The sequence below is a fragment of the Dermacentor silvarum genome, chromosome 2 (genome assembly GCF_013339745.2).
Source record: "Dermacentor silvarum isolate Dsil-2018 chromosome 2, BIME_Dsil_1.4, whole genome shotgun sequence".
NCBI classification, from domain to species: domain Eukaryota; kingdom Metazoa; phylum Arthropoda; class Arachnida; order Ixodida; family Ixodidae; genus Dermacentor; species Dermacentor silvarum.
Window position 1 is genome coordinate 161,279,680 of NC_051155.1, and position 24,645 is coordinate 161,304,324.

A 24,645-nucleotide genomic window follows, 5' to 3' on the forward strand; every position below is an offset into this window, starting at 1 on the left:
ATTTCATTACGATGCCCTTCTTTTCTTTCTTGTTTTATTGCGATAGCAATTATATGGACACTCTAAAGCGGATTTCTGCCGCCGGCGTCGTCGTCGCCGTTTCCGTCGCCGTTGTCGTGAGGTTCCGTATGACGTCAACGGTGATGAAATCGTCGCCGCACTCCGGACGTTGTATGTGCGAGTGAAAGGCCGCGACGGACGCACGCTTTCACAGGGAGCGAACGCACGTCGGAGAGCAAACGCACGTTCTGCGCTGTGCTCCCTGAAGGGCTGCGTCTCTTTCCTCCGTTACAATCACCATATATAAAGAGCAAACGCGACTTCTTCCGTGGCGCGAAATGCTGTGGGGGGACGGGAGCGAGGGAGGGGAGGTGGTGGTGGTGGTGAAAATAGGCGACGTTTAGCTGCGGCACCAAATGCGTGTTTATATAAAAAAAGTTGTCGCAGTTTCACCTGAAAGGCGAAGCATCAAAATTGCGATAGCAAATTTGTAGAGAGCTATATGGAGTAATGATAGTAGCTTTATCAGCTGTATAAACTTGGACATGCAGCAGCACCGGCAACACGCCGAACTGTTGTCGACGCTTTCGGCGTTTTGCCCGCGTTCGCACAAAATGCGTGCGGCGTTGGTGATTGTAAAGGAGGAAAGAGACGCCTACTTCTGCAGCCCTTAAGGGAGCACGGCGCAAAACGCGCGTTTGTTCTCCGCCGTGGGTTCACTCCCCGTGAAAGCGCGCGTCCCTCGCGCCCTTTCAATCGCACATACAGCGTTCGGCGGCGCGCGGCGACGATTTCATCTCCATTGACGTCATACGGAACCTCACGGCGACGGCGACGGCGACGCCGACGGCAGAAATCTGCTTTGGAGTGTCCATATAATTGCTATCGCAATAAAATCACAGCATATCCAAGAAGTGAATGATGATGAGTGGGCGAAGCACCGGGGGATCATTCGGGTAAACCACAGCTACGGACGAGAGATAAAAGAGAGCGCGCGTCGGGAACGAGAGAGAAAATTACACCATCTTCCCGTAGGGGAACCCTGAGTAGTATGCGAAGCAGCCATCGGGTCGACTCAAGGTAGTTGTATCAGCTGTATAAACTTGGACATGCAGCAGCACCAGCAACGCGCAGAACTGTTGTCGATGCCGTCAGCGTTTTGCCCGCGTTCGCACCGAACGCGCGCAAAGTGGAACCGGTACCGGAAGTGGAACCGGAAGTGGAAGCGGAACCGGAACGCCATCTAGTGAACACTTCATAAAACTACAGCTGGCTAGATACTACTACTACTACTACAGAGGAGGGAACGACCCACACCCTAAGGAGCTTCGCCCCTAAAACGTTGCGAGGCGAGAAGGTAGGTAAGATTTCCGACGCTGCTCGACGAGTGTCCCATTCTGATCTCGTCGAAAACCTCCGAGCCGCCCCCAGAGGCACCAGCAACAGTCACCAACGCCACGCGCGTTCGGTGCGAACGCGGATAAAACGCCGACGGCGTCGAAAACAGTTCTGCGCGTTGCTCGTGCTGCTGCACGTCCAAGTTTATACAGCTGATAAAACTGCTATCCTTACTCCGTATAGCTCTCTACTAATTTGCTATCGCAATTGATGCTTCGCCTTTCGGGTGAAACTGTGACAATTTTTTTTAACAGCAGAGCTGTTTAATCCGGCCGTTAGTCCGTTAGTGGTCGTAAAAAAATGTGGGCCGATCCTTGCGGTCGTGCAGAAAGGGTCCAAGCGCATTGGCACATACCCTTGAGAACTAGCGAAGCTGAGCCTGGCTAAGTCTAGCTAAGCATGGTTGGGACTACTTCAGCTTAGTCATTCATCGATAGCCAATCGATAGCCAATCGAGAGCGAGTCGATAATCGGTAAATAATCAATAAATTCCGTAAAATGTTGAAATGACTTGGTAGTGCTTTGCCTAGCCCAAATACGTGGACAATACCTTGCGATAGCCAATCTATAGCCAACCAATAGCTAATCGATAATCAATCAATAATCAATAACTTCCCGATCAATCAATAACTAGCCTAGCCCAAAAGCCAGGACTAGCTAGGTGCCCATCAGCTCCGCTGTCGCTTTAGCCTTGCGCCTCCAGTGCAAGCTATGCAAATTTTTTTGCTTTTCTTTCTTTTTTTTTGCAGCATACACATGCCTCATCATGTGGCGCACATTTGCTCTGGTATGTTTTTGTTCTCAGGCAGCCAGTATGCGTTTCAAATAGCAAGTTACCCCCCTTCGCGTTATCATGCAGATTTGCCCTCTTGATTTCTTTGTGTTTTTGTAAATCGTCATGTTCTTTGTTGTTTCTATCCTCTGCATCCAATTTATCAATTTCTGTTTTTCGCCGTTCCTTTTTTTTATGACTACTGGTTGTCTATTTACACTTTCAATGACTGCGCGCTGCTAGCGCGTGAGCGAGTAGTCCGATATGGGCAATGCTCTGTAAATTTTTCCAAACTTCCCCAAACAATTTTGGAACGCGGCGCTTTGACCGGCTAGTGTACTTCACCTTACCTACAACGTTCCTGGACAACATTTCAACAGACTTTGACATCCAGCTCGGCACTTACAGGCACCAAAAGGCAAGCGTAGCCGCCATCTCGGCGATAAGCCGAAACAGCGGATACGAAACATTCAGACAGAACCGAAATATGCACATTGACAGTAAAAGCAGTGCGTTTCATCAATATAATAAATGCACTAGCATAGCGTTATAGGTGAAAACAAGCGAATGGTGATAAGAACGAGAAGCCGGAGTTCAGCACGCTGTACTGATTTCCGTAACACTCAGCGACACGAACGCAGGATATGCGAGCTTCCGTTCCAATAATCTCCGTAACTCGGGGATAAACGACTGTGCTGCCATATTGGTTCATACGAAGTCTTTGTCCCCTTGAAGGTTGCAGAAGTACGGTTCAGCACTAGTGGTCCGTGCGCCGGAGTGAACTGTGTATCAACGAGTGAACCATACAGTAAATCGATTATCAGTGTCGTAGTAAACGATCAAAAGTGGATATATTTTGACAGTTCAGGGCTATATATACGCTTGTTTTTTCCTTCTACTTTTTCCCGTCAAAACTACTTTGCCTACATCCCACCTTCTTCTTTCTGGGGTTTTACGTGCCAAAAAGAGTTATGATTATGAGGCACGGCGTAGTGGAGGGCTCCCGATTAATTTTGACCATAGATAGAATAAGTTGCCTCTTACAGATGCTTTCGCTTACAACCTGCCCACTGACTAAATCTATCGATACCATTTCCTGAAATGCTGCGAAGCGGACAACTAAGGTCTAAACGTCCTGACCAATGTGTTATGTAAGGCGTTTTCAACACCACTGATAAATCATGTTGTCTTAGAAAAGGTAGGTGAGGTTTTCAATTGAGGTCCAACTGCAGAAGTATATAGGAAGCAGTACCGTATGCGGTTACTCCGTTGTGCTTAAATAAAATATTCGATTTTTTTTTTCAAGATGAATAGGTGAACACAAAAAAAAATCACAGCATATCCACGCAGTGAATGATGATGAGTGGGCGAAGCACCGGGGGATCATTCGGGTAAACCACAGCTACGGACGAGAGATATAGAGAGCGCGCGTCGGGAACGAGAGAGAAAATTACACCATCTTCCCGTAGGGGAACCCTGAGTAGTATGCGAAGCAGCCATGGGGTCGACTCAAGGTAGTTTTATCAGCTGTATAAACTTGGACATGCAGCAGCACCAGCAACGCGCAGAACTGTTGTCGATGCCGTCCGCGTACCGGAACGCCATCTAGTGAATATTTCATAAAACTACAGGTGGATACATACTACTACTACTACTACTACTACTACTACAGAGGAGGGAACGACCCACACCCTAAGGAGCTTCGCCCCTAAAATCGGACTTTAGATTTGTATGGGAGAACTCGTCAAAGTTGAGACATCGCAATGCAGCGCATAGTATTCACTGTATAGGCTTCATTGAAAGGGGTTAAGCAGACAAAGAAAAATGGTCACTTATATAACAGATATGACAGGTACGGCAAGTAGGTACAGTCGGTAAAATTGCATGGTGCACAGAAGGTTCGTTCAGGCCACAGGCGTGAGCCCACCTTTTGTGACCTTATTTGGGAATTAGATGACATACCTAAACACTGGATAATAAAAGTTTTCGGAAGGCTGATTGCTTTGTTGTAACGCCAGTATTTGTTAAGCTCATTGTTAGTTGAACGTAAAATGGGCGCCTGTGCTCTATCACGTTATGGTTTAGAGTGGTAGTTTTTGTCATAGTTATTCTTACTTTATTTTGCTTTATGGTTTGCTTATGGGAGATGGGTGAAAAAAATGTCGCAGTTTCGCCCGAAAGGCGAAGCCTCAATTGCAATAGCAAATTAGTAGAGAGCTATTCGGAGTAGGGATAGTAGTTTTATCGGCTGCATAAATTTGGATACATTCGCTTACTAACTGAATTAACAAGCGTGGTGTCAGCGCGCACAAGCAAACATGAATAGATCACACTCATTGACCGCAGACAACCACTGCCAAAACGCTGGCAGCAAGCGCAGCCGCCGCAGCGAGCGAAGGTTCGTGCCGGTCTATCACTTCAACGGAAACTGAGCGGCGAATGCACAGCGCATACAAAGGTCAGAGCCGTGCGGAGATCGCTTTTAGGAGACGGTGAGGACGACCGCCGCAGCCGGGCAAAGTACAAGCACCGTTGTTGGCAGAGTAGAAGCTGCCCCCCCTCCCTCCCGCGCTGCCTTCCCGCTTTCCTCCTTTCGCGTGGGAGATTGAGTGGCCAGTTTCCATTGCGCCCAGTTGCAAGATACGCATTTGGTGCCGCAGCACAGAGTCGCCCCGCCTCCCTCCCTCCCATACCCCCACGGCCTTTCGCGCGACAGAAGTCGCGTTTGCTTTCCGCCATGCATTCGCTCTCCGTGATAGCGCGCGTCCTCCTCGCGCTTTCACTCGCGTATACGGCGCGCGGCGACGATTTTATCGCCCTTGGACTTTATACGGAACCTCACGGAGACGGCGACGACGACGGCGATGGCAGAAATCCGCTTGAAGTGTCCATATAATTGCTATCGCAATAAAACTCACTTTCCTAAAGCTAGAGAGCAGTAGCCAACAGTGATTTATTGCAGTACTCATAGAGAGCGCCACTACTACATACTTACTTCAACCCGGTGTATTTGTATCTTGCATGGACGAGGGACGACGCATGAATTCAACGCAAACGATGAACTAAATAGCGGCTCATTTAAGTTTGGGTGTTGAAAAATAAAGCGTGCGACGCCTAGATTGCAACGTCGTGGCCGTCGTCGTCTTCACCAGACCCTTGGAAGGAAACCCGACGCTTAAGGCGAGAAAATGCGCGATCGAGATAAAAGTTCTGAAAGCGAAGAAAGGAAGGAAAAGTGGGCGACGTCGTGGAGTCGCACGCGTCTGTTTCTCGGTCCGTCAGTGCTATATCAGTGACAGACTGCGACAGTCGGCAGAGGCCTCGGTTGGGTTGCGTGAGTTTGTTTGCCCCTTCATGTCTCGCAGATTTTGCATGCTCACGTCCCGCTCCCTTTGTATCGGAGCGAGAATGCGTGCGTGTCATGAATTAATTAGCGTTCGGCAAACATCCGCTGTAGCGGATAAAATAAGCGGGCCATATGGCTGTTGAGCAGAAGACCCGAAGTTCAATTTTCAATTTTTGACTGGCATTCACGGCTTTAAAAGGTCCAGATCACGAGTCAGTGCTACAACTCGGTGTACGTGCTAGGAGCACTGTATACTTATATATATATATATATATATATATATATATATATATATTATGCGTATTATAACTCTAGTTTACTTGCACTGATGCGTCCTTTAGCGATTACGACATTGCCTTGCCTTTTCATTATGAAAAATACCTAATGTGGCGTGAAGTTAGCAGCATGTGTGGAATACGTTAACTGACACTTTCACTTACGACTACAAGGGGATAATATAAGGCGGGAATCTTGTGGAAATGTTCGGAATGTGGCGGGCAGGAAAGCTAATGAGTAAACTCTGGCACATGCAGGACAAAAAAGATTATTGCTGGGCTTTTTCATTCTGATATAACGGCATATATTTCAGTAAACGACAAACTAAACAGCGCATCAGTGGGTTCAAAGAAAAGTGTATGACACCTAGTTCACAATGTCATGGCCTTCGTAAATTTTCACCGCACTCCTGAAACGTGCATTGGTATGCGGTTTTGTGCAGTTTTGCGGCCAAATCCTTGTTTTATTGTGATCGTAAGCATTTAATTGTAGTGGAAAGCTAAGTACCAACTTTCCGAAACTCGCCTTATTCTTGTTGTTTGGTAAAATGCGTGCTACATGCCAAGATCTTGCTGAACCGTTGCATCATAAGGCCCTGTTAAATACTCTGGCCAAACAGCTCGCTGTATTTCCACAACGCAGTAGTTATTCTGCTCGTCAATGCAGAAATTCGGTGATATTGTGACGGGGTGTCACAATAATGTAACCAAAATTGTTGCTGGCAGACATGCGGTCGTGAGCGTTCGATGTTTGTGATAGCTGATTTTTTGTCCAGGCGTTACCCAGGTGTTACAAGTTACCCCGACACGTATACGCTATAGCCACCAAAGGCTGGCAAGGTTGCGTAAGAGTTAAAGAGTTTCCGGAGACTAGTGGATTTGCTAAACAAAAGGATTGCATCACTGCAAACTTGCCGCGGAGCAATCCGCGACACACGAGTTGCTACTGTTGCCTTTCCCGTGAGCAATGGTTGCAGTGCGCATTGTACCTCCCAAGAGTATATTAGCAAAATTCCATTGCGCTAATCATTCTGTTGGCTTGTAATTTGCCCAGTGTGAAGCAATAGCGCATACACTGCCACGCGACGCACACCGTGGCAATCTCGCTCAAGGCGGATAAGTGAATTAAACCCTGTACACTATTATGGAGGTTCTCTCTGTACATGCTCGGTGTATTGGAAAGTCTCTCATTCCAATTGTGACCGAGCCAAATGCTGCTAGCGTCGATGATAAGACGACATCAGGCGTATTGAGCATGACATAGCAAACGGCCACACTTAACCACAGCGCCTACTTCTAAATGCAAGTGACAAGCTTGTGTCGCGTAATATTGGAACGTTCTAACAGGGTGCGCATTCCGAAAACTTCTGCAGGCATGCGCACAACTATAGTATATGCAATACACCTCCCTTCCCCTTTCCCCTTCCCCAAGCGTAGAGTAGCCAACCGGACACGCCCTTGGTTAGCATCCCTACCTTTCCCTTTTCGTTTCTCTCTCTCTCTTTACACCTCCCTTACGTTAGCAATAGCACTTTTCTTGTCAAAATTCTTTTTTCTCGATAGCAATAATAATATTTTGCTTTGTCGATGACAAAACATTACGGCGAATGTGACCCGACATTAGCACCTTTGTCCCGCTAATGTGTCTTGACCATAAATCACTGACTTTCTTCGTTCTAAAGAGACAAGATTAGACCAGTTGCGCAATAAGAAAGAGTAAATAAGATACCGGAAAGCAGAAACCTCGAATGGAAAGTATATCTCAAAAGAGTCATGTTCAAGTCACGTTTAGGAGATGTTTTCTTCCAAGAGATGTGGCGCAACTACCAAATCTACCCCCCCCCCCTCCCCCTTGTAGCAAACGAAAAAGGTCTCGGTCAAGGTTGCCTCAGTTTCAGTCTGTTCTTTTTTAGAATAGCGATACATTGGTTATGTTGAAGGTAATCTGGGAGAGTTGGTTAGCTGTCATACTTAGAAAAAGACGTGTGAACTGGTGTTGGATTCTATGATTTTCTAAGTATACGCAATCGTGGAAGACTGCAATACAATAGCAGAGAACCCAATAATTCACGTGATCATATTCTTAACTTTGAACACTCATATTTGATGTAAATCAGTAAGAAGAAAACTAGGCATAGGACAAGGCAAGATGTATGCACTGAATGATAAGCAAGGTAATATCATCAGCAATTTCGATGACATAGTAGAAGCAGCAGAAGAATTCTATACTGACCTGTACAGTAGCCAAAACAGCCAAGCTACTTTCATTCGAAATAGTCATGAACCCGATACAGAAGCTCCATCTATAACTAGCGATGAAGTTAGAAGGGCCTTGAAAGACATGACCAGGTGAAAAGCGCCTGGAGAAGATGGAATAACAGTAGATTTAATCAAAGATGGAGGAGATATCATGCTTGAAAAGCTTGCGGCCCTTTATACGCAATGCCTCACAACTTCAAGTGTACCAGAGAGCTGGAAGAACGCCAACATTATACTTATCCATAAGAAGGGAGACGTTAAAGAATTGAAGAATTACAGACCCATTAGCTTGCTTTCAGTATTGTGTAAAATATTCACCAATATAATTTCCAATAGAATCAGGACAACACTTGACTTCAGTCAACCAAGAGAACAGGCTGGCTTCCGGAAAGGATATTCTACGATGGACCATATCCATGCCATCAATCAGGTAATCGAGAAATCTGCGGAGTACAATCAACCTCTCTATATGGCTTTCATAGATTATGAAAAGGCATTCGATTCAGTAGAGATACCAGCAGTCATAGAGGCATTGCGTAATCAAGGGTACAGGAGGCATACGTGAATATCTTAGGAAATATCTACAAGGATTCCACAGCTACCTTGGTTCTCCACAAGAAAAGTAGAAAGATACCTATCAAGAAAGGGGTCAGGCAAGGAGACACAATCTCTCCAATGCTATTCACTGCATGCTTAGAAGAAGTATTCAAGCTCTTATACTGGGAAGGATTAGGAGTGAGGATCGACGGCGAATATCTCAGCAACCTTCGGTTTGCAGATGACATTGTCCTATTGAGCAACAATGGAGAGGAATTACAACAAATGATTGAGGACCTTCATCGAGAAAGTGCAAGAATTGGGTTGAAGATGAATATGCAGAAGATAAAGATAATGTTCAATAGCCTGGCAAGGGAACAAGCATTCAGGATCGCCAGTCAGCCTCTAGAGTCTGTAAAGGAATATGTTTATCTAGGTCAATTACTCACAGGGGACCCTGATCATGAAAGAGTCATGTTCAAGTGACGTTTAGGAGATGTTTTCTTCCAAGAGATGTGGCGCAACTACCAAATCTAACCCCCCCCCCCCCTCCCCCTTGTAGCAAACGAAAAAGGTCTCGGTCAAGGTTGCCTCAGTTTCAGTCTGTTATTTTTTTAGAATAGCGATACATTGGTTATGTTGAAGGTAATCTGGGAGAGTTGGTTAGCTGTCATACTTAGAAAAAGACGTGTGAACTGGTGTTGGATTCTATGATTTTCTAAGTATACGCAATCGTGGAAGACTGCAATACAATAGCAGAGAACCCAATAATTCACGTGATCATATTCTGACTTTAAACACTCATATTTGGGCCCTGAGGTAGCTCTTTGCCGATGAAACCTTTTGCTTTTAGTGAACCACTAGAAGGTAAGGGAGTGCTCCTATGTGAAGACGCTTGGCATGTTCGTTCCTTTTTCTGCCAAGAATTACCATTATTTATTACAGGAATCGGAAAACACAGTTAGAAACTGCAACATTGGCTCACATACATTGTAATGCTACCGACTCTTGATCTGAAAACTATTTGTTTTCTTTCTTCCCTTTTCAGTAAGAAACTACAAAACAACAACAACGACAAACAATGAAGCATTTTTTTGCACTGCTCTGTGTCATTGCGTACTGCGGTGAGTGTTGCACGATCTCTTTTTTATCCACGTAAAAAACAGTTTTGCACACTGCAAGGCGTTATTGGGCCCATCCCTTCATGCGATGTGCTTCTACACAAAATGTACAGTTGCTCTCTTTCACGGCTAATAAATGGTTTTATTCGAGGGGGTGGTAGCTGAAATGGGAACTCTCGTTTTATCATGACTGTTTAACACGTGTAAAGAAACATGTTCAGCCTGCGCTCAAGGAAAAAAAAATAATAACAGTGGTACCATTTGTTTCGGTCAAAAATTTTCACCAGAAGAAAATACCACGCTGCTTTCTGTTTGTCTGGTTAAATGCGTAGAACACAGTGCACCAACAAAGGATGTACGCATATATGATCATGTGCAAAAGCGAACGCTTTCGTTGCATTGACGGTTCCCTACAGTTAAGCGCTATGTATGAAATTCAAGCGACGTATACTACTTCAATGTACCCAGTAGTAATAAAAAATGATTGTGAAGGATATGTTTATTACGCGCGAAGACCGTGACAAACATGAACTACTTAAGATACATAGAACTTGCACATTTTCTGACGTGTATCTATCTTTTCCTAACGCTTCCTCTTAACTTGGTTTCGTGTTGACGTTCATAATGTGCACTTGAAATGTGAAGGTGTAGAAGCTAGTAGATGTTTAATAAACGCCATTAGGGTAGCTTTCTTCAGAAATTCTTTGTAAGGGACGAGTAATTTGATTCAATGCGTATGAAGCTCATGAAACTTAAGGTCCACGCGAACCACTCTATGGATGTACAGCTCACAACAATATTCTATCGGAAGAGTTACCGAGAGCTCTGCCGAAGCATTTGCAGTCCATGACCTCTCGGTAGAACTCGGGTACTGTGTCTGACCTTAGATCATATCAAAAACGAGTACCACTTCTGATGCCGAACCAGACGTATCTATACTGCCAGACTTCGACCACATTTCGACTGCCTTCGTCTGTTTCATAGTAGTGGAATATCACTGCAGTTCTCCCTCTATACTTCGAACACAGCGCCCGGCCTTCAGTGCGTGTCTTTAATAAAACGCATAGGAACATGCTAGGAATCCACTATGGATCATAGTGAGCCGCTACACATTTTAACTCATATAGGTTTACAGAAGAATATATTGTTCAGAACAAGCATGTAGGTACATATTGTGGGCATTTCTCAGTCACTTCTTCGTTGGCTGCACATGTTCATCATCATATCCGCTTCTTCGTCTTCATCGCTTGTGGGGACTCATCTTGAGACTGATCTGTGCCTTGAGTGTGATCGGTCCGCCGCGTCTTCGCGGCGTATTAAAGGTCGTGTTAACGCTACCTCGCAAGTGGTGGAGGTGCGGGGTAGCCATGTATATTCAACCAGACCACACAAACTGGGACGCAATTTGGCCATTCGTGACTTTTGCGTACAATACCGCCGTACAACGCACAACTGGTTACTCGCCATTCTACCTCGTCTATGGCCGTTCGCCCTCTTATTTTCTTGACGTCTCCTTCTTCTCCGCCCCTGTCACTCCAGCTGCATCCTCTTGTGAACAAAATATATCAATCCTCCTCCACTGTCGCCAGCTCGCCCGCATCAACACTGAAGCACGGCAACAGTACCGCAAGGACCTCTATGACGCATCCCATCGCGCAGTGTTCTTCCGCCCGGGCGATGAAGTGCTACTCCGGACACCAGTTCGCACTCCTGGCTTGTGCGACAAGTTTCAGTTTCGTTTCGTAGGCCCATACAGAGTCTTGGAGCAGACTTCTCCCGTTAATTATCTCGTCCGACCTATTGTGGTTCCCACTGACCGCCGCTGTCGCGATGCCGAGATTGTCCACGTCTCTCGCATGAAGTCTTTCACAAGGCGTTCGCCATCCCATTAAGTTGCGGCCAGGCTGGCCGCTCGCACGCGGAGGAAATTAGTGTGGGCATTTCTCAGTCACTTCTTCGTTGGCTGGACATGTTCATCATCATATCGGCTTCTTCGTCTTCATCGCTTGTGGGGACTCATCTTGAGACTGATCTGTGCCTTGAGTGTGATCGGTCCGCCGCGTCTTCGCGGCGTATTAAAGGTCGTGTTAACGCTACCTCGCAAGATAATTTTCTTTTTGAATTGCACCTGAATTTTTTATGTTTGCAATGAAGACAAGCAACCAGAGTTGTTTATTGAAGCTGTAGTTTTCATTTTCACCGAACTTCTATGTCTGTGGCCTTGCAATTTGGTGCGTCGGAAGCTTGCTGTAGATAAGGAATGTTCATAAATGCATACAGGCTGACAAACCGCGTGGACACGTATAGGTCACGCAGAGTCTGACGACAGGAATAGATACCAAGAAAGTGTGCAAGATTTCCTGGGACTGTTGGAGAGAGACACATCACCACCTAAAGGCAAGTTATTTATATAAATGCATCCAGATCATTGCGTTCACATGCTTTGGCAGCACCGCCTTTACATAACCTTTTTCAACACGAAAGTGTTTTATGCCAGACTCCACCAAAAATCAATCCCAAGTGTGCACGTCATGCAATCATCATAACTAAATTACGCGATATGTGCCTACCTAATTATTAGCGAAATAGGCATTGAAAGATTCGCTTTATTGAATGAATTGTGTTCTTGGTGGTGTAACTTGGTTGTAATAAGGATATTGAGGTGTCATTTCTTCTATCGTGGAGTAATTTTTTATGCAACATGACGCGCAGCCTGGACACGTATAAGGGTAGTAAAGATGTTAGTGCTGTAGATAGGCGTTTTGGTTTAATAAATTAGAGAGTAGAGCACCACAGCGAGATGTTACACAGCTCAGGCAACACAGGCACAAGGCTTCGACCAACTCGTCGTCGTCGTCGTCTTTCTCGAAGCAGTGCATACTGCTCGTTCTTCTTCCGTACAGTGCTTATGAGTGTCTTGCGGTCTTAGTCAGCGTCTACGGACGACAGCGTTCATGGTGCTTCGAAGGTGATTCCCGACCACCGTCACCGCTAGAGTGGCGTCGCGCCGGCTCACGCATATTTAGCACTTTTGCTCACCTTTGAACATGTGACGACTATGCCTATGACACCTCGTAACCTCCAGGGTGCTGTTTACGTTGCGCAGCAGCACAGGCCTGACGTGCTTGCTATCGCTGTCATTGCTTCGTCCTCCGAGTGAAACTGTAATTAATTAAAGACAGCGCACATTTATGTACCTGCATTTGTGTTATGTGCAACGAAGCTGCCCCTTCTTTGCTTTCATGCTATAACTTGGATTCAGCTGTTTTCGGTTTGAACCAAAACAACCGATAAACTTCTGCCGAATGTATTTTGCGAATTTAGGTTTTGCGAATTTTGGTTGCGAATACCTCAGGAGTAACTGAGGTATTCGGATGTTCCCGACGACTGTTCGCCCTACCAGATGGTTCTCTTTCTACGCGTTGCTCTGTGACGTTCTTGACTACTGGCGCTCCATTCTTGCATTCGTGAAAAGTGGCGACGCGAAGAGTGAAAAATGCACGAAGCTTCAGGCTGTGGTTGGGGGCAGTGGAGCAAAGCGTGACCTCCTGATTAAGATGGAATTTGTGAGGGAAAAGTCGGTCTGGATTAGGACAATCTTTAAAAAGCTAGAATCGGAGGACTCGCTTGTGTGCGACGTCTGCTTCCTTGCTCGTGATGCAGCTAGGAGAGATATTGTAGGAATGGGATGAGGAGGATCGAGGCTGCCACAGTGATGTTGCCAGCATGCTAGACCTTGTGGACAAAAAAAAAACTGTCCCAACTCACCATGACATTTCAGTCGCACTTTAAATTTGTGACACAAAGGTTAAATGACGGTGTCGTAAGGAACGTCTCAGGCAGCATGGGGTACACTGCGGAACTCACAACATTATGGTTTAACGTGCACATCATTGACCCAAATGTGAAGTGTGAAATGCCCCGTGACTTCTCAATCTACGAGAGGTTCGGCAAAGTCGCTGTTAGTGGCGCTGACGTGATTCAAGCCCTGCAACAAGAGCTGGTTGAATATCTGCAGCATGCGTACGCTGTCCTTGAAAGCTTGGTGCTGGTTGTCTCTTGGCGATCACATTTTATTGATTGGCCAACATGAAGTACCACGGCACTTAACCTCCTTGGCTTGCCTGTTTTCAAGTGTAGACGTCGAGAGAGCATTCTCTAAACTTATGATCAAAAACAGAGAAGACAGGGTGATTGAATTATTAAAAAAGACAAACCAGTAACGCTCAACCGTAGCTATATGACAAATTCCTCTGAATGAGGGATCAACAAATTTTTTTCAAACGTGCCTTACGCACTGCCAATAAATAGTATTAGCCAACTTCGGTGACTTCTCAGCCTCTGAACTCACTTACCGCAAAAGCAGCTAGCTACCATAGTGGATGCGGCAATCTTTCCCGGAACTACTTGTTCTTTGAAAAGCGCACAATGTCTTCCTCAGGTACAGCATTCCGTGCTGCGGCCTCTGATCTGTGGAAGCTATGGAAACAGTCTGAAGTAATAAATAAATAAATAAATAAATAAATAAATAAATAAATAAATAAATAAATAAATAAATCACACCAAAGTAAAATTAAGTTTAACACTCTGCCTAGCGCGAACCGGGTGGGTCAATGTTCCGAACGGCCGGTGGTAGTTATTTATTATGACAGCGATAGCAAGCACGTCAGGCCTGTGCTGCTGCGCAACGTAAACAGCACCCTGGAGGTTACGAGGTGTATTGTTAATTTATGTGTATTTTAGCGCGATAGCCTTAAGGGCTCCGTGTCCCAGGATATCCGGCGTCGGCATCGGCGTAAGCGCCGGTGTCGTTGGCGGAAATAATCATGCCGAGCCACATCATCCCGAACCACCCTGACTGGGCAGGCCTTTCGCGTGGCGCAAAGCGTTAGTGAACAAAAATTGAATTTCTGAAAATAAATTCCGTCAGAAAAATTGTAAAGTACGATTTAACCGCAACCCACAAACGTTATAGCATCGGATTTTAAATTGAATATACGAGAAAAAAACCTGATAAGCAGCCAGGGATCTTTGAGTGCTATCGCGTTTCACTATTAAAGGCGAAGCTTAAGCATTCTCCAATTTTTTTTAGGAACATGGACGCCGCGCCGCCACTCTCCGAGTGGGTCTGGTGCGCGAAACTCCGCGCATATTACAGAGCGCAAATGATGAACACTCATATTGGACTACTGAACCATTAAATTTCCGCAGTGACTAGCCTCAGTCAAATTGTGGTCCAACTATAAAATGCATATGATCGAATTAAACTTAATCCCCAGCGGTATGTTTATATTTGCAAGGTGTTTATCTTCACCACCATTTCAGTATTTTCAGTATTTTCTGCAAAGCCTGACTTTTGTCTGAGCAGCGTATCGCAAGGATGAATAAGAACTTTCGTGGGACTCTTTGTAGGGTGCTTGTGTTGGCCTTGCAAGTGGAAGAGTCTCATTAACCCGTGTCTTTGCAGATCCTGTCCCCAAAAGGTATTTCTGCCCTGCAATAACTACCATGAAATAAAGAATAAGTATGCGCAATAGCTCTGCGGTTAGAGCTACTCTCTCCCTACTGCGATTGTTCCCCTCTTGGGTGGTCGAAACCCTGTGGTGATAGATTGTCTGCAAAGTATTTTTTTTAATTTCGTGAGGGGGCGAAAGTGACCATGAGTAGATGGCCTGATGACGATGGTGCACCCGAAAGCCTCCCGAACGGTGACAGCAAACCGAGGTCGGAGCGTTTAACCGCTGTAGAAGTGAACGGGGCAAATAAAACTCATCTGTAGTATGTGCTCAGATGGCAAACACAAAAGCTAAAATGTGTTGCCTCGTTTTACACGCGTAAGCGCATCAGCCTACACGTTTGCCCGAAGCACTCACTCTGCAGTTATTGTTAGTGCCAGAGTATAGACCTAGGTAAGGGAGGGCAAATTCAGCGCTGCACGCCACGTTGTTCTAGTTACCATTCGGATGATTATCCATCACGAACCGCAAACTTTACCATCTTAAATGTTATGCGTCCAATTTTTTTTTTCCCACAGGAGGCTCAAGCAGTGTCAACCAAGCGAATGAGTTCATGGACGTTGTCCTGCTGCAGAGGATGCCCACACTCATCAGGGAAACGCCTGGCTTGTTCCCGGCAGCTCCGTTGCCACCCTACCATTTCAAGGCATGTTATAGGTGTCGGTATTTATGTGTACACTCAGCTGGGCATCTGGTCGCGATTCGCTCGTTTATAGCCGATGATATCAACTCCACAAAGCGCAAGGATGGCACTAATGGAAAGTTTCTTATGCAACTAGGTCTCGTTTCTGAAGCAGCTCCCGAAATATCCACGATCTATTGAAGCACATGTCTGAGGAAAAGGAACAGATAATTAACAGGGCGAAAGCTTTGACCGTAATAAATTTGGCCCGACAGCAGTCAATCCTGCCTGTATTTGCACGAAAAAGATTCACTTGGGTGCTAATAAAAATCTTTAAATGAAACAGCAGCGCTGAAGGAAATAGTGGGAGAAATGAAAACCTACAAGTACCACTCATAAGGCCCGTCGGAAACTTTTGTTATCCCCTAGAAGGCCACGTGGTTTAAACAGCAATCTAAGTGAAGTCATTTAACTTGAAATAAAGAAAAGAAAGTGGACTTGGCTAGAACGCGTGTTAATAGTGTTTCTGAAGGCTTTAAGGATGGGTATTCGCGCATACAGTAACTACATCCTTCAAGCAAAAAATTTCACTGCTACACGGCAGAGTAGACGTCACGAACGCTACACGTTTCCAAGTTGCTGCCTTCTGAAGGATGGCCAGAATCTAACACTGCTTATTTGGGGTGACCTGACGAAGAGCGGCGCATTCAGCATGATATCGACATGGAAGGTGGTCGCACGTAATGTACAGTAGACGTAATCAGGTCTGTAAGAATGATAGAAAGTCTCTCAGCGGAAACAAGATAACGAAGAGGACGGCAGAAGGGGATATGGGGTAATTAAGTTGGAGAATTTCCAGCTGCAAATGAGTGAACGTTGTGCACAGAGTATGGCTTAGTATTTTTGAAAGCAACCTTTAAGTTGGAAGAGAAGGTAGTTATAGGCACGAGTTGAGATTAAAAGGCATGTGATTGCCGCTCAAACTGACCCGTAACCACTTAACAAGTGTTTGTAAAGTAGCAGTTCTACGGAAGACGTACGTAATAAAGCAACTGTTAGTGCTCTTTCAGGTGTACAAGACGTCCATCACTAACCGTGACCTGAAAGTGAACGTAACGCGAGGTGGGCTCAAGAACTTCGACACGGCTGTGCTCCGCGTCGGCGACTGCATCCCTGCTCTGGTGGCCGGAAACACCAGCGTCAGCTGCACACTCAGCTTCGACGGGATCCTCGCTGAACTTGTCACCGTGGTATGTTATACATGTCGAATGTTTTCTTTCTTTTTATGTCGAGAATGAATGAAGAAGTGAACTGGGTGGTGAATAGTAAAACTTTGAATTTTCACTTTTCACTTTTTCACTTTTTTTTCACTTTTTCACTTTTTTTTGTACTTCTTGTATAGTATTTCTTTCTTTTACTTTTTCAAATGGCTCACGTTGTGTTCCTTTGCAAATTTTCACAGTTTGCAGGAACAATATGACTCTCGTTATGCTAATTTAGTATCCACGACAATGGTCCAATGTACGGAAATCCATGTTCTATATAGTACGATTGCAAACAACGTAAAGGGGAACAACAGTGATTCATCCTGCCAAAATTATTTCTTTTTTGCAAAGCACTTCGTGCATATGCGTAATGGCAGAATAACAGCAAGTAGCTAGGTCAGAAAAAAAATGACTAAACGACTAAACAAAACAGGATGCCTATTCCGTATAAGCAAAAACTCGTAAGCATGCAACGTTTTTTTTTTCATTTTTTTACGCTATCAGAGCTCGATTCATTTTTTTTAACTTTTCGATCATATTGGCATCAGTGACTATGCACATGATGACGTCAATAATAAAGATTTAGCACTATTAACATTCACGTGGCGTGCTTTTGTTTATGACAATACATCCTCAATACTAACATCAGTATGACGTTTGCAAAGGCGCTGGACACTGCGCTATCGGAACTCATGTCACGGTCCTGGCTATTTGTTCGCATGAGCTTGCAATCCTATGGTCTCGGTACGATGATGACATCGGTAGCCCGTTCCTGCTTCAACGATGTTCTTGCCCTCGCAATTATTCGACATTTACAGCTGTTATGTCACAACGTTAAGGATCCTCCCCACGTCGCCGTCATCTACGAAAGCACACAACGTGAATTCGGCTGACTTAACGGGAAAGGGGGGAGGGGGCTATATTTTAAGATAAGTGGGTGGAAAAATTTTAGTTTGGCTTTTTACCGGGGATTATTCTGCTGAGGACGGCAATGAACTAAGTGGTATGATGGAATTAGGAACCCAAAGATGGTGTCAGCTAGCGCAACTTAGTTGTAATTGGAGACCTCTGGGAGAGGCCTTCATCTCTTACTTGGTATATAATAGGGTGATGGTGATAGTGTTAATGATGATAATGATGATAGTGATGATGATGATGATGATGGTGATGATGATGATGATGATGATGATGATGATACTTCGTGGTCATAAACAAACGTGAGAACCGAAAAAGCAGAATCTGATTAAGGAACAAACTTGGCAGAATGTTGCGTTTATTTCATCACTATGTTGTGTGGGTAGCCAACACAGCGTACAATAAAGGAAAGAAGTTGAATAAAAGCGACTAGGCCCATTTCAGGAGCCCTGATGCTGTTGGAGAGATGCGAAAATTGTCAGTACGCCGTCACCTATTGTTGTCAGGCTGGTCAGTGCGTAACTTGACAGTCCTAAGCACCTCTTTACGGATACTGTATAACACAAGGAATGTCCCCAACACATGGTGTGTTGCGTTTCAGCGCAAATATACAGGGTGTTTCAGCGAACACTTTCAAACATTTTTAGAGGTTGCCTGTGGCAGATAGCACAAGTACAGTTCATGAACTGGTCTACTCCAGGAGGCGGACATTAGTTGCACAAAAAATTGAAATGCATAATCTACTAAGAAAAATTCACTCATTAAGTTTTTAACTAATTATCTTAGGGCCCATATTACAATTTACAAATTCTAGCCGTGGTGTTCGCAAGGCGGATTCACTTGGAACAATTACTCGGGATGACACCAGTCCGACATATGAATTCCAGAACTTTTCGGAGAAATGCATTGGCGTTCCAGATACTTTCTTTAAAAAACGTCGTTTTATGCATTGAAGCAAAAAAGTAACTGGAACGCGAATGCATTACTCCACAAAGCTCGGGAATTAATACCTAGAAACTCGTGCCATCATGAGAATTCGTTCCAAGTGGATCCGCCTTGCGAACTTCACGGCTAGAATTTGTAATGTAATATGGGCTATAAGGTAATTAGCTAAAAAAACGCTTAACCTTTACTCGGCCGTGCAACGCTTGAAACAGCGAAGCTGGGAGATCGAAACCAGCATTTTCCGTAAGTGCGCGCTAACTTTTCATCTTATTACTCATGATGATGATAATTTCTTTTCGCGCCTCTCGCACTTACGGTCGTCACTGCGCGTTGCAAATGCGCAGCTTGCCACACCGACACTGCGTTGCAATGCCGACAACGCGTTCCAGCAGACCCGCTCGTGAATGCGTCTCTCTCTCTCTCTCTCGCTCGCTCGCGCGCAAAACCTCTTCACCTCGCTGAGCACGAGCGTGCAAACGCGCCCGCTGTGGACGAAGACGACGACGCTCGAACGCAATCATATGGTTCGCATAAATGCATGCTCTGCAAGTGCGACTGTGTACCCTAGTGGTTACGACGCGCGCCTTGGGACCGGGGGTACGCGGGTTCGAATGCCGCCTTGGCGAGAAAGTTTTTATTTGTTCGAGTTTCTTGATACGAACCACAAATTACGGCTGGCTTGAACGGCTTCGCTGTTAAAACTTAATTAGTGAATTTTTGTTCTTTAGTTGATTATGCATTTCAACTTTGTGTGTAAATATTGTCCGCCTCTTCGAGTAGACCAGTTCATGAACTAGAGTTGTGCTGTCTTACACAGGGGACCTCTAAAGATTTTTGAAAGTCTTAGCTGAAACAACCGGTAAATACGGTCGTTCTCTCTGGTTCGCAAATGCAGTTGTTGAAACGGCGTCTCTCGCTTATGTGTCTTTTCTTTTGTGGTCGTCAGTTCTGCGCTCAAATTAGTGATGTCTTGTCGCCATCCTTGTCGTCGTCACTGTTTTTCTCTCTGTCATCAACCCTGTTGCCAGCCAAGGCATAGGTCTACGATCGTCTCAATCGTATGCTTAAAATTGAGGCCATCGAAGGGCCGGATATCCCAAACGTAAAAGTAAACCCAACGTACTGAGAAATGTCATGAATATAATCTAACTGAATTCTGGGATTTTACGTGCCAGAACCACGATTTTATTAATAGGCACACTATAATGTGGGACTACGCGTTAATTTAGACCACCTGGGCATCCTTAACTTGCCTTCAATGCACGGGACACGGGCGTTTATGCATTTCGCTCCCATCTAAATGTGGCCGCCGCGGCCGGGATTCGATCCCGCGACCTCGTGCTTAGCAGCGCAACACCATAGCCGCTAACCACCGCGGCGGGTATAAATGTCAAGAAAACAAAAAAGCAGATTGCTAGTTTGATCTTAATACTTTGAATGTGTCCGTTTAAAGAAACAATAAATTGATCAGCAAATAATTCAATTTGTCACCTTACACGTTTGCAGGCCAAAGGAGACAACCTGCTGGGCATAGTGAAATCTGTGGATGTCGAAGCCCTCGTCTACAACACGACCGGCCGGCTCGAGGTCACAGCGGCTCCGAACAGACCGGGCTTTGTGCGTACTCTGTTCGTGGAAAACGTCAACTTCGACGTCAGGCCCGGAGCGAACCTCGATTTGAATGAAGTCCGGATGAGCAACTTCAAGTCGTACATCGCTAACTTTCTCAGGGAAGAGTTGTACATGAACATATACGGCAACTACCAGACGCTTCTTAACCACGCGGTCGCCCGCATGAACTTTGTTCTGTCCTAGTGGCGCTCTCCACACGATGGAGAAGAGGGTGACTTGACGGCACCTACATCAAAGCTTTTTGAACGCTACATAGTTGCGAGTGTACAAAATTTTTGTTCATATCGTTAGGGATGCAGAATTTTGCAGCAAAGCGAGAACGAAAATACAACTAAGGTAAAAAATTGTAGAATGCAATGAACGCATTGTTATTGTGTACGCAGGTATCTTTGTTAAATTTGCGCATGAAATGAAATAAACACAAATAAACCTGGTGTAACTTGAATCGCTTTATAGCTTGAGAACTCCCACGTGCTGTGCGATGGATGATTGTCTCAGGAGCATGGCAATGCTGTTGATGCTAATACCAACATAGTGGCATTCACACTTATTTTATTGCGGATGTGACATCAATTGCGTGTTTGTAACTTGCATTTGTGTGTCCAGTGCTTGTTGAGATTTTTTTCTTATTTTTTAAGTAATACGTTTCATGTTTCAGGATATATAGCCGCTCCTAAAATAGCCTGCCTTCTCATTCTATTGCGATTCAATTAGCAAAAGAAATGAGAGGGATCTCAGTGCTCAATGTGGGAAATTGGAAACCAGTGAAAAGTTGTTTTTATTGATATGGCGTGCCGCCCTGTTATATTTCGCATGTTATAAAAAAGTAACAAAGAAGACGTAAGCACAATAGATTTTTTTAGCATGGGCGAGGGAGCAGGGCTTAGGAAGATAAGGAAAAAGAGAGAGAAAACAGAACACATGCATACAATCACCAATGTTGCCAACACAGGATAGGATAGCAAATAGGATATTTTTTTCTGGTGAACCTCCCTGCCTTTCCTTTGTTTCAGTTCTCCCTCTCTCTTAAGCACGGGCTCTGGTAAGGCTGCTACGAGCCATAGCGCGAATATTACCATGCTTGTGCTGAGAGAATGTAATTCGGCAGTGCATCTTGAAATACTTGGACATATATTGCGACCTTCCTGAAGAATTATCGCCCTGTCTCTTGCGAAGCTGTTAGCGCAACTGTTCTCCCGAGCAGCAGTGAACGTGGGTAAAAGCCCGAGCAAGCAATTAACCAAATTTATTAATTTCCCACAACTCACCTAACTTCACATTTTTAACTCTGGCTAAACGGCAACTTCATGACCCGCCGACATATGCCCTCTAATTATCAGCGCGCTACGATTTATGGTTAATCGGAGAGGTAAACATTATCAAATTGTCGCACTTTCCGCACTGACGCCATTCACCTTATACTTTTTTTTCTGGTGGTTTTATTAGGTATGACAGCTTCGATTTGGCACATTGTGAAGCCTAAACGAAGCTAACTAAATACAAAGAGGGATGGAATGATATGTGGTTTTCACGAGGTATTTTTATTCACGTGTCCAGCTAAGATTGACTTGCTCTATGCGTCTTCTGATGACACGAGTATTTTAGAGAGTACCACGGCGAACGTGTCAATGCAGACTGCGGAAATGATATAAAAGACCTCGATACAGGAAGTAGACATTCTGGTCACAGGATAGCCCATCATCAGGTATGTATCCAGAACCATCAGGCGGAAAACCAAGCATTGAAGAGCGAGTAAGACGTCGTAAAGGTTTTGAAAAGAATATAACAAAGTTTTGTGACGGATTACAGTGAGAATGCCCTGCTGTATATAACTAAATTGTGAGCACGCAGCATCTACATTAATTTTAAGTGCATACATTTTCAAAAGTCGCAAGCTTTCTTCTGTACGCTTCGTTCCCTTCCAAGAATCTACTCACCGATATGAGCCATTAACAAACCTAAAAAATTCTGCAGATCCCACAAAATGTGGTAATCGATGTTATCCGAAGCATCTTGCGGATAACGGATTGTGACGTAATCAGCGACTGTTATACATTCGTACATTAGGCCAACCACAAAGGTTTATGGAAGACTAGATCTCAGAAAACGTTGAATTTCCGAGAAGCCTGTAGCAGTAACCAGTAAAACTGCACATGTCAGTGTTGTTAGCATATACTTGTCGAGGCCGGAAATGTGAATACCAGGCGGCGTTGTGAGACTCCGGATATATTCAGCTTTGTCTCAGGTCCCATGATCCGTAAAATTTTGTGGTTGACTGTACCTATGGCTATGCCATGTGGTGTATGGCATTGTATGCTAAAACGACGATGGAATTTCTGCTCCGGCGAAGAAATGTTAAAGCATTATTGACTTGGGTGACCATGAAATTGGCAGAACATCCAACAGGCCCCACGTAGTGTAAACTGATAGGAGGAAAGTGTTGAGGAAAGTGGGTCGTTCCCCGAGATGGTACACTCTAGCACGGTGCTTCAAAGCAGGAGCTGTCACGAGGAAGGAAGACGAGGCCATGGTCCCTGTGGTCACTAAATAAATGAAAACCACCGGATCACACATATTTCTCATTATTTCATAGTTTAAATAACCAATTACACAATCGCATCTTAATAGACATAATTGGAAATACATAATTCCCACCGTAGTACAGCTTCGCTGCAGTCTTCCATATCCACCCCAGTGGAAGGGCTGACAGTTTTTTTTTTCTTTTATTGCGATAGCAATTATATGGACACTCAAAGAGGATTTCTGCCATCGGCGTCGCCGTCGCCGTGAGGTTCCGTATGACGTCAACGGCGATGAAATCGTCGCCGCGCGCCGTATGCTGTATGTGCGAGTGAAAGGGTGCGAGGGAGGCGCGCTTTCACGGGGAGCGAACGTACGTCGGATAACAAACGCGCGTTCTGCGCCGTGCTCCCTGAAGGGCTGCAGAATTAAGCGTCTCTTTCCTCCTTTACAATAACCATATATAGAGAGCAAACGCGACTTCTTCTGTCGTGCGAAAGGCCGGGGGGGGGGGGGGGGGCGGAAGGGAGGAAGGCAGGGAGGAAGGGGAGGCGACGTTGAGCTGCGGCACCAAATGCGTATTTATATAAAAGCGTTGCGAGGCGAGAAGGTGGTAAAGACTTCCGACTCTGCTCGACGAGTTTCCCGTTCTGATCTCGTCGAAAATCTCCGAGCCGCCCCCAGAGGCCCTGGCAACAGTCACCAACGCCGCGCGCGTTCGGTGCGAACGCGGGCAAAACGGCGACGGCGTCGACAACCGTTCTGCGCGTTGCTGGTGCTGCTGCATGTCCAAGTTTATACAGCTGATAAAACTACTATCCTTACTCCATATAGCTCTCTACTAAGTTGCTATCGCCACTGATGCTTCACCTTTCGGGCGAAACTGCGGCATTTTTTACTGCACTATGTTTCTGATCGGCACACATTTTGATACTGCACTATATTCAGGATTGTCGCAAATTTTGATGTATAATGACGTGCGAATTCCTTTTAAATAATTTCTGGGGTGATCTGATTATGACGCACGCCGCTGTCGGTGGAAAAGCGTCCCTGGCGATATGGTCACCGTATCGGGCCGCTGAAGTCCTCTGTTTGAATCCAGTCGTCGGACAAATTTTTTGGTTAACATGGGTTTCACGGTGACCGCCAAAAAAAAAAGAAAAACACCGCATATCCACGAAGTGAATGATGATGAGTGGGCGAAGCTCCGGAGGGAATCATCGGTAAACCGTGAATCTTCCGTGTAATTCGCCCAGTCTCGCCGCACTAAATCGAACGATTGACTTCCACCAATGACACGCGCCATATGTGACGTCATTCCTATTTTATAACAGCGCCCTTCATTATAATTGCACCATCTCCCGCTTAAGGGGATGCTAGCACAAACGCGTTAGAAACGTGCAGTACTCTCTAGTAAGGGGGAGAGGCCACAGCGTCTTACGCAGCCGTTTACACATGCCGGAACGTGCACCGCGTTTACCGACGCCATCAGCGTTTATGAATACGGGGGTAAGGCGGAGAG

The 24,645-nt window shown here is 45.3% G+C and overlaps 1 protein-coding gene across 1 annotated transcript in view; it reads left to right on the forward strand.

Moving 5' to 3' along the window:
• LOC119441970 (uncharacterized) overlaps positions 1-21,037 on the forward strand; it is a 36,727-nt gene extending 15,690 nt beyond the window's left edge. The window contains exons 4-6 of the mRNA XM_049661768.1: positions 15,743-15,870; positions 16,917-17,096; positions 20,478-21,037. Of these exons, the coding sequence (XP_049517725.1) occupies positions 15,743-15,870; positions 16,917-17,096; positions 20,478-20,786 (617 nt within the window). The 3' untranslated portion in view covers positions 20,787-21,037. The remainder of the gene's footprint in view (positions 1-15,742; positions 15,871-16,916; positions 17,097-20,477) is intronic.
• Positions 21,038-24,645: the final 3,608 nt, after the last annotated feature.